This window comes from Motacilla alba, chromosome 2 (assembly GCF_015832195.1).
Source record: "Motacilla alba alba isolate MOTALB_02 chromosome 2, Motacilla_alba_V1.0_pri, whole genome shotgun sequence".
Taxonomy (NCBI): domain Eukaryota; kingdom Metazoa; phylum Chordata; class Aves; order Passeriformes; family Motacillidae; genus Motacilla; species Motacilla alba.
Window position 1 is genome coordinate 47,856,572 of NC_052017.1, and position 10,019 is coordinate 47,866,590.

General features: G+C 41.8%; 1 protein-coding gene across 3 annotated transcripts in view; it reads right to left on the bottom strand.

Moving 5' to 3' along the window:
- The window catches only part of STAC (SH3 and cysteine rich domain), a 72,319-nt gene extending 69,780 nt beyond the window's left edge, over nucleotides 1-2,539 (bottom strand). Inside the window, exon 1 of one of the 3 annotated variants that reach the window (XM_038128771.1) lies at nucleotides 2,027-2,538. In XM_038128771.1, coding sequence (XP_037984699.1) covers nucleotides 2,027-2,143 — 117 coding nt within the window. In that variant the 5' untranslated portion in view covers nucleotides 2,144-2,538. Of the gene's footprint in view, nucleotides 1-1,808; nucleotides 1,995-2,026 lie in introns of those variants that run through there. The other 2 variants (XM_038128774.1, XM_038128773.1) reach the window with 2 other exon arrangements.
- Nucleotides 2,540-10,019: the final 7,480 nt, after the last annotated feature.

The window sequence follows — 10,019 nt, forward strand, 5'->3', positions numbered from 1 at the left end:
CTTGTTTCTTTGGACCAAAAAAAGAAAGCTCATTTCCCCAGTGATCAGAAGGCTCTTTTGACTCTATCTATTGCAATGACAAGACATCATTCTATCTGATCATATTTGCAGCTCTAAAATGTGAATACACAGATTATTTTTTTACTAAGAATATCTCTATCCAAGTAATGGCATCAACTGCATGGTCATAGCTTTTGTATATCACAGTGTATTGCTTCAAATGCTCAAAAGACTGAAAAAAATTGATGATGATAATGTTTGATTACAAACTAGTTTGCAGCCTATTTGCTCTCTGTCCAGATGTGTCTAATTCCTATTGTCGTCCTTGGAAGCACATGGGTGCACAAACAGCAAGAGGGAACCCTCTGAGCAGCTCTTCACTTTCTCCAAGTTTTGGATCCATGCCAGTCTGTTTTGGGAACAGCATTCCGCGACCCAGCGGGAAAGTCCCTCAAGCACCGTTGTTATCAAGTGGCACATGGAGCTCCTTGGCCATTCTGGCACAGGGTGAGGAGCACAGCTGGGATCACGGGGAGCACACAGCCCACCAGGCCCCATGCACAGCCCAGAACACTTGAGCAGCTGGTGCTGGAAGTGCAGTGAAGACTGCAGGTACATTTGGGACCTCACTAGGGGCAAAGCTTTCCACTGCCCATATAACACTTCAGTAATTCCAGAGAAGAGGACTCAGGGGGGTGGGATTTAGGTACTGTATCCTTTTAGAGCCTTTGGGCTTATACCAATAATTCATTTACTTTTCATTTTCCATGAACCAGGGAGACTCCAGTAGAGCTAAATGTGTATAGTGAATATTGTATGCTATTATTACTGGAAAAGCTCTTCTCTTTTAAAGAGGTTGTATTACACAGGGAATACCTCAGCTCTCCTCCTTGGAGCATAGCTTCTAAATAAATATATAAAATAAAGAAGCCCAAAGCCCATGTCAAAACTCTACCCACAAAGACAGATAATTTGAACTCACTCTCCAGAAAGTGGAAAGCTGTAACTGCAGAATAATGTAGCAGTCTTTCCATATTAGACCCAGGAAGCCACTGCCTTGAAACTCAGGACCGCACAAGACCTTCCCTGTCAAGCAGCTGTTTTGCTCACACCTCCTGAGGCTTTACCCACCTGTAAGCTCTTAGTGACAAGAACCTCCCTATTTTTACATGTTTACACAGCATCCCTATGAAGTTCACAGAAAGACCTGTCAGGTGCATGGTATCAATCATAAGTAACAGAGGATCAGTAAAATCATATTAACCAAGTCAGCTGCAAGGAACTTTCATTATGTAAGGTTACCACTTTACCTTTCACTTCTCTGTCTTCCAAGTAACACCCTGGCAGTCAGAAAAACTTTTCACATGCAAGTCAATTAAAAATTCAGAGGCCCTGCCATTTGAGCTGAAAGTTGAATTTCAGTATGGTAAATTGAACCACACTGAAAAACTCACAAACAGAAAAAAGGCTGTGAAAACAAAAATCCTTTTCTGTGTGGTGCACACATGCTGTGATAAAGCTGTGACTTATCTCCTGTATTAAGAGACTCATTAAACAGTGAAAGTTCACTGATGAGTCTGCCAGAGAAGTAAAGTCAGGTGAAATACCCCAAGCCCCCAAGTAAAATTATTTTCTCTGAACCTGTGAAGAAAATAATTTTTTCCAACAAAAACCCTTTAAGTGATCTGACCGTTGGTGTGAAAAGAGCTAACAATGCCCATTGACAGCGATCCCCTCCCTGAGCCCCGTCACTACCCCAGGATGTTACCGTAACAAGGAGAAGAAAACACAGGGAAAAATCCACAAACCCAAACATCTCAGAAGGCAGGTATTTTCCCAGCTCAGACTCCTGAGGTGACAGGGAGAATTCAAAAGCAGGAGTGTCGGAGCAGGCACCGCAGTCAGAGGTGGCTCATTGCACTCTGCCGCTGATCCTGGCACAGGGCTCCAAATGAAAATCAAAGCAATACATCTCTTTTCAAAAGAAAGAAAGAGAGAGAAAAAAAAAATCTCATTCTCTGAGTACCTTTGATTCCTGGCTGGTAGTTGATGCTGGAGAGGGGGGCTGCTCTGTGCTCTCCACTTCATTCTCTTTCTCCACACTGTCCATGCCGACTTCATTCGTGCTGCTCGGAGGAATCATTTTACCTCTAAAACACTGCTACTATCAGGGAAAAAAAAAAAAAAAAGCTACAGATGGTTCTTGCCTTTTTTCATTTAATGTCTTCTTTCTTCTCTGCTCTTCTAGAGCAAATGAACTCCGACCGTTTGGTTTCACTATATTTGCCAGACTAGAATTCTCTGGATTTTCTTTTTTTTCCCCCCTTCTCCTCCTCCTTCCCCTCCTTCCTCCCTCCCCTTTCCTATGCGATTGTGCTGCGAGGGAGTAAGTTATCGATGGTTCCCTAGGTCAGTTGTGTGCCTGCTTTTCCCGATACTCCTCCCCTCCATATGAAACCTGGAGGTGTGGAGCAGCGTCGTGACCGTCAGCCCCACAATCAGAGGGGAGTGAGCTGAAGCAGCGAGCCCAAGCCACGCACACACACACACACACACACAGAGAGAGACAGACAGACACACACACACACGCACGGCACTGGAGGGAGGAGTTGTATTCCTAATGCTGTGAATAGCTCTGGAGGAGCATGTGCTGTCATAGTAGTGAAAGAAAGTAATGTGTGCATGCACATGCACACACACACACACACACACACACACGCAGGCAGGCAGTGTATATGAGGTTTGGAAGCATTTTTTCTTTTAACAGACTGGCGAGGACAGAGTTGAAGGGTACCCTTATATTCTTTCATGTCTTCTACTGAAGAAAAAGAAGCCCAGCGAAAGGGCTCTAGAAAAAGAGGAGGAAAATGACTCTTATTCCTTGTCCTAGAGAAGATTATTTAAAATGCTAGCTGCTCAGTGTCTCTAAGGCTCGTACCTTGCCCACATACCAAACTTGCTAGCAAATGACAAGACAGAGTCAGGGGAGAGTTACCTGTGGATCCACGTGTTCCTTGCTCCCCTCCCAGGCAGGGAAGCCCCGCTCTGAGCCATGCACACGCAATCTGGGTCATCTGGAGCTCCCACTATCATGCACATACTATACCTGTAGGTTGTCATAGTGATAACACTCCATCAGGCAGCAGCAGAGCAGAGGCAGCCATTGGGAAGAGCCTGTTGGCTTCCCCCAGTGCCATCATTCCTGAGGATGCAGCACCTGAAGTCACGCTTGGGTCTGCAGTACTGCTGGCAGAAGGTCAGCGTGACTTTGCTGTCTGCCTCAGATTGCTTTATATTGCTTGAGGTTTTGCCTCTGATATAAATCTGCTGCAAAGGTGCTTGTCAGCTCTATTCCCTGCTGAATTGAGGTCTGTATTGTGAAAGGTTGAATGGATCTGCTTCCCACCAGATACGCTTTGCTGAGCGGGTGCCACTCCATATGGCTGGTGGAGATGACTCTTTCATTTAAAGAAAACAGAAAAAAGCAACCCAAATATGTTTCTAATAGCAATACTTACATCCTGGAAAGTGAGAATTAAAAAAAAATAGTTGTTTGGAGGATCTGTACAGGTGTTTGGAGGTGATTTGATGGGGTCTAAGAGATGATCTTTAGTACCCTGTAGCTCTGGTAGAGGACACCGGATTACCCCCTGGATCCGTCCCTTAGAAACACAATTGCTACTTGGAGCTGCCTTGCAGGCCCCCTTCACCTCAAATAATCAGTGTGTGAAAGTGAAAGCAAGTTTACAAGATAGTAGGGGTTATACAGATGAAAGCCAGAGCAGAAATTGCCCTGCAGCCTCTGTATTCTTAATAACTATGCAGAAGTCAGAAAAAAACAAAAAAAAACCCAGCTTCTCTTTGAATCCCCAGTGAATCTTCAGGACTAGAACTTAGATGGGGAAAAGGTCTTTATGTTTTTGAAACAGAGCATATAAGATACCAAAATCCTTAGCAGACAATAAAGACGAAATGCTGCAATGCTATTTGTACAGCTACTTCAGAGCAAAAGAGTGTCTTAAGGGTCTGCCAGTGGAACCTATTATTTGGCCTGTAGTCACTAACACGATTACAGGGATCAAAACGAGAACACTGTTTGCTCTTGAGGCAGTGGCAGTAACAACTGAGACTGAAGCAAGGAAATACACAGCTCAGAGGGGCAGATTTGGCAGGTAAGTAGAAGAATTTATTTCCAAGGGTTTGCTTTCTAAAATGCAGCAGTGTCTTAGACCATCCCCTTCAGTGCTGGAGGAATTCTCCAGGTGCAAAGGTAATTTCTTCACTCAGCAAGTAAGATTTGGGTTTTGCTGTAAAATCATCCTCTTAGCAATGAGCAGTGACTCGTTAGAGCCACAGTTTTGGAGAATTAGGGCAGCTGTGGGTAACGGAGATCTTGGCAGGGCAACAGCACTTGAATGCTCCAGCCTTGGCAGTAGCATCCTTCCCTGATGGTCCAGCCTAGAACAGCCAAGCCATGGCCAGCACATGGGGTCTGCCCCCTGCAAAGACTGTTCTGTGTGCCCAGCAACCTGACAGGTGAGAATCATAAAACTGAATTCTGCCTGGTTCCCCACAAGTGTTGTGATCTGCTCTTTTCTGTTGAGAGGCTCAGAAACATCCTATGGCGAACTTGCAGGTTACCTTTGAAATGCATGTGGAGTGGCTGGTTAATAGTTAATTCTCTGAGTGTTGTAAAATGCTGCACACATTTTGTATGAAGAGCTTGTAACGTCATGATTGTGTAAGTGACTATCATACCACCCTTTACTTTAATTGTTTTACCAAATTAGTACTAACACCTGCTGCACTCCTTCTCTTCCCCCAATTACTCACTTGTCAACCACGATGGATTTGTCAGTTTCTTGACAATTAGCTTGGGAAAGATGAGTCAAACATAAAATTTTACCAAAAATCCAAAAAGGAAAGGAAACTGGATTTGTTACATTTTTATTTCCTTCCATGGGAGCTGTCTATCGAAGATCTAATATACAGTATAGGAAAACAGACTGATCAAGTTAGAGGAACCTACATCTCTCACCCACGCTTCACTCCTGAGAAGTTGGACTTGCGATTACTGCTGATCAGTCTCTACGTGAAGGTGCTCAGAGGAAATGGGAGCACTGCAGCACAGTGCTAAACAAGAGGAAATTGAACAGCTTCTGTAGCGTAGAGAGGAGTGTAGATTTCTGGAGTGGGGAAAAGCAATTTGGATGAATAAAACATGAGCACCAATTCCCAGCCCCCAGCTGAAGTTGTTTGGCTGTGTAAAGGGTGTTGTGTGTTGCCTGGAGTCCCTGCCAAGTCCCTGCCCTGTCCTCTGCTGGTGGTCTGATGCTGCATGGGTGCCGTGGTCTGATGTTGGCTGCATGGGTGCCATGACTTGTCTGCCCTCCTGCCCACTCTCTGGTCCCACACATGAAGGTGACAGGGTGTGGTGTGGCATAGCCCTCTGTGCTGGGCAGTAGTTCTTTCTAAGCTCTGGCTGAAGCCAGCCTGATAAGAGCCTCCCTGAGACTCCTGACTCCAGGAATATATAAATACACACTTGCTGTTCTGCCAACTCCTACCTTCTGGAGACCTCCACAGTGGCATGATTAAGCTGGTGAGATCTGGCCCATGCCATGGGTTTTTTGCCTCTCTTTTTTTTTTTCCTCCTTTGGTATGGACATTCCTTTGAAATATTTGAGCACCTCTCTGCCAGTGACATACATGCACAATACTGTATTTCACTAAAGGAAAGATAAGGAATCAGCACTTACCAAATATTTTATTTCTGTTTAGACTCCCATGTTAGTAGAGAAAAGATAACAAGGAAAAAGGAAAGAGGGAGATATAATTGTCAGTATTCAGAGCTTGGTGCATGAAACATCCCATGCTTCTGAGCAAAGAGGGTCTAAGGGAGCACATAGAGATGATATTGCTTGTAGATGGCACTGGTTCAAATTACTGTGTACCACTCTCAAGAAGTTTACAAAGTTTTACAAAGTGAGGAATCAGTCTGGTTGTTGCAGTCTGGATTCCTCTAAAGCAGACTCTTGAAAGAAAGCAGAATCAAGTCCACAGAGTCCAACTTCCAAGAGGACGCAGACTGAGAGCTGCAGAAACCATTAGACACAAAAAGAAAAATGTTGTCCTAGTAGCACGTGCAGTGAAAATTGATCAGCCTCACTCCAAGTCCCTCAGGCAACTTGTGAGCATTCCAGGTGAGAAATAGTTCTCTTTCTTGAGTACTCCAGGTGAGAAGTAGTTCTGTTTCTTTGTCAAATAGATTTTGTCATTGTGGAAACTGATAACAGGATACCTTGTGCCATCTGTGATGAGAATTTTACTTTTGGCATGGTGCTTTTGGCCAGATGTACTGGTTGATTGTCTTCACTGGACTTTTCTCTCAAACATCTGCTTCACCCACAGCTGGCTACTAGACTGCAAGGACAATTGCTCAGACTATCTTTCTGTGTTTCCAAGTGACAGGCTAGTGGGCTCTCCTCTCCAGCAAACATTGTACCCACAGAGAAAACAAGATTAAAATAGTATCATGTGGCTGGGGTTTTTTGTTTATAATCACCCACCCCTTGTTTGCTTACTATACAATCTTGGCAGTTCATTGAGCAGCTAACATACTAAAAAATCCCTGTGGATTCTGCTTATCTAAATGCCATCTGAGGGCTACAATCATCAGCTCATCAAGCTGGAAGCAAAAGCTGGTCAATGCTCTGAAAGCATTCCCACTACTAATGGATCACTGGTGGCCTGCATTTTGACTAAATAATCTCGAAGTATTTTTTAGACGTAAAGTATTAAGCCTCCCACTGCTCCAGGGAGTGTAGCAAATGAGTAACTGTGGAAGAAGCCAAACCAACAGATTTGTGCTTGTACTTAAACGGGAAAAAACCCAAAACCTCTGCCTGAGTATTAATTTCAAAGCCCTCGTTCTCTCTGTCCACAACAATGCCACAGGGAGTGATGAAGAGATCACGCTGCGTCTTGGCCAACTTGAATATTTCTTTCAGGGAGGTCATGATGAGATTGAAACACTGCTACACAGACATCTAGACCAGCAAGACGAAGAGTGCTGCATCCTCTTGTGACAGCAAGAAATGTTTGAGAAGGGGAGAAGAGGATGTAATTATAAAAGATGGAATTTAGCCAAGATACAGCATGTAATATGTTCAGTCTTACTAAAAGCATGGCGATACCTTTAAATAACCAGCGACAGTCCCGACCTGATTTTACATCTCTGCTGGCAATAAGATTCCTTCTCACTTTTTATAGGAATGTGATATAAAAAGAAGAATCAGTAGCAACATTTCCTGCAACTCACAGATGCTCCTAGAAATTCTGCCTTTTAATAGCCATTTACTGGTTTGGTCCAATATGACCATTAACAGGAATGACCTGAACCAGTTCAATGGGTTGCTGAAGTGCTGATTTAGCCATGTACTTAATCCTTTCAGGGTATCCATGCCACAAAAAAAAAAAATTAAGAGATAATAGAATTATGATAAATAACATCATCTCCTCTACTCTTTTGAGACTCTGCTTCACTTCTACTCCCTTGGATAGTCATTAAGACTCTTCCAGGTGACTCTCAGTAGCAGTCATAATGGCCTCACATAATCATACCATGTCAGCCAGGTCTGTGTCTCTTTTATCCTCAGCATTTTCCAGGATATGGTAGGAGGAAGGACCAACAGCATAACCATGCCGGATCTCAGTATTTTTTTTTCAGAAAGGGTTTTGATAGAAGGGGGCTTCAATCATTTCTTTCTTCCCTCGACCTTTCTTGACCTGAATTGCTCCTTAAATTCCTTTGTCTGGTTGTTAGCTTTTCCAGGCGTGAGCTGGGTATTACAGCTTGCAGAGCTTTACTGGATTTGTTTCAGGTTCCTGTTCTTTCCATTTACTCTGGTATTGAATACCGTCATCATGAGCTATTTCTTAACTAATGTCAGTGAAAATGCATTGAGAGCAATGTTTTGCTTAGACTGTAAATAGAATCCAAAATAAGATCTGGCAAACATTCCCAGCATAACCGGTGGTGAACACAAGGATGTGTTCCATATATATGGTTTGGTTTTTGGTTTTTTTTTTAGATTTCTTACGGGTATGCACCAATTTTTAACAGGCTGTGCATGCACAGTATTTCCTGTCTTAGGTAGTTACAGCATGCTTGTCACTATAATATTTAGGCACAAACAGGCATGCTGAATGCAAAATGAACCTCACTGTTGACTGCAAACCTGCAACTGCTGTACTAATGTATTTCGTTTGGAAGAAAAAATATTTCTCATTGTTCTAATGGCCTTGGCCAGGAAAGGGGGCTTTTCTACAGGGTTTGTAGAACTCAGTAGTGCACAGCAAATCTTTAAAATGCCTTTGGACATTAAAGAATGAAAAGCTTTGTAGAAATAGAAGAAATTATTATCAAGATTAACATTTCACTCTATCAGATTAGTGCATGTGTCGACTGGAATAGAAGTGTGTATGATGAGGGTTGCCTGCAATTATGTAATTCAGTATAAAGATCTGTCACAGCTCTCAAACAAGAATCAAGAAAGTAATTGTTCAGCCCTTTATAAATTGGATGAAAAAGTGAATACCTTGAAGACCAAATATATTCAGTTTATTCCTTGATCTTTGATAAGTTGTAAAATTAAAAAAAATATTGATGGTAGCTGGGTTGTTAGCTCTCCACATATTTACCGATTCAAAATAGAAATGGAAACAGAATTTTAATTGAGCAAAAAGTAAACTTTAAAAACACTCCCAAGATGTTATCTATAACAATTTGTATTGTTTTGAAACAATAAAAAGTCTTAGAGCTCAGTAAAAAATGATAATAGGAAGGTAAGTTTCTTAATAAAGAAGGTAAGTCTTCTTAATAAAGACAAGATTATCACACTCCTATGAGCCTATGAAATAGACCATTTTATAGCATTCAGGTTAATTTACATAGAAAAAAATCAGATCTTACTATTAAGAATACAAGCAGTATTTAAACCACTAAGCATTGCAACTGAGAACCTTTAAAACCTGGTTTCTTCATAGAAATAACACCTCCTTTTACTGTGCTTCATTTCATATATATTTGTTTTATCTGTGATGACTGATGTCCATTTGAAATCTCGACACAGAGCATCCTGGACTCACTGCTTCTTTTGAGAGTTACAGATCACAGCCTCTTATTATTCAAAGGGGTCAAGCTCAGCTACAAGAACAAATTATTTTACTAGCAAAGATATTAAAGATTTTAGGAGTGCAAATGTCATAAAAGAGGAGAAATAAAAGAAAAATGAGGGGGAAATTGTACAAAGTATGAGTACCTTTATCTTCCTCATTAATAACTAATTTTTTTTCATTGGAATCAAGAAAGAATTACTCAAGGTTTCCTTTTAAACATAAGGTTTCCTTATAAACATAAGTTAGTCATACCACCTGCTGTAAAACCACTCCATAATTGTCATTCTGATGTCTCAGAATCTGTCTGAATTCTTCAGGCAGAATGGGACTGCACACCAGATGCAGTAAGAGCTGGATCTTTCCTGCTGTTTCCATGGAAAGGGGTATCTCAAATTCACATGCCTAATCACTGAGGTCTATGATTTCAGACTTTGAATAAGCTGGGTACTGAAGTATGTTAGAGATTTATCCATATAATTGGTCAAAAGGATTTTTTAAGATAACTGAGACAGCTAAAGTTCCATTAATAATGATTTAGGTAATATCTCTATAATTTCAAAATTCTATTTTCATTTTGTAGTCCATAGCACTTATGTGTCTTATTGGCCTCTTTACCTGGACCATGAGGAAATACTGAGCAGTGAGCATCAGGATGGTTGAAATTTAGCCAAAAGCAGAACAAGCACAACTGAGTGCTGGTGTTTACATTTCACATATGTAAACACAGTAGACCAAAAAGTAAAGAAAGCAGAAGTTTATAGCAGAAAGGATACCCATCATCTTCTAGTGTAAGGGATTGTTTCAAACTAGGGAATTCCTCTGGAATGCCAGATCCAAGG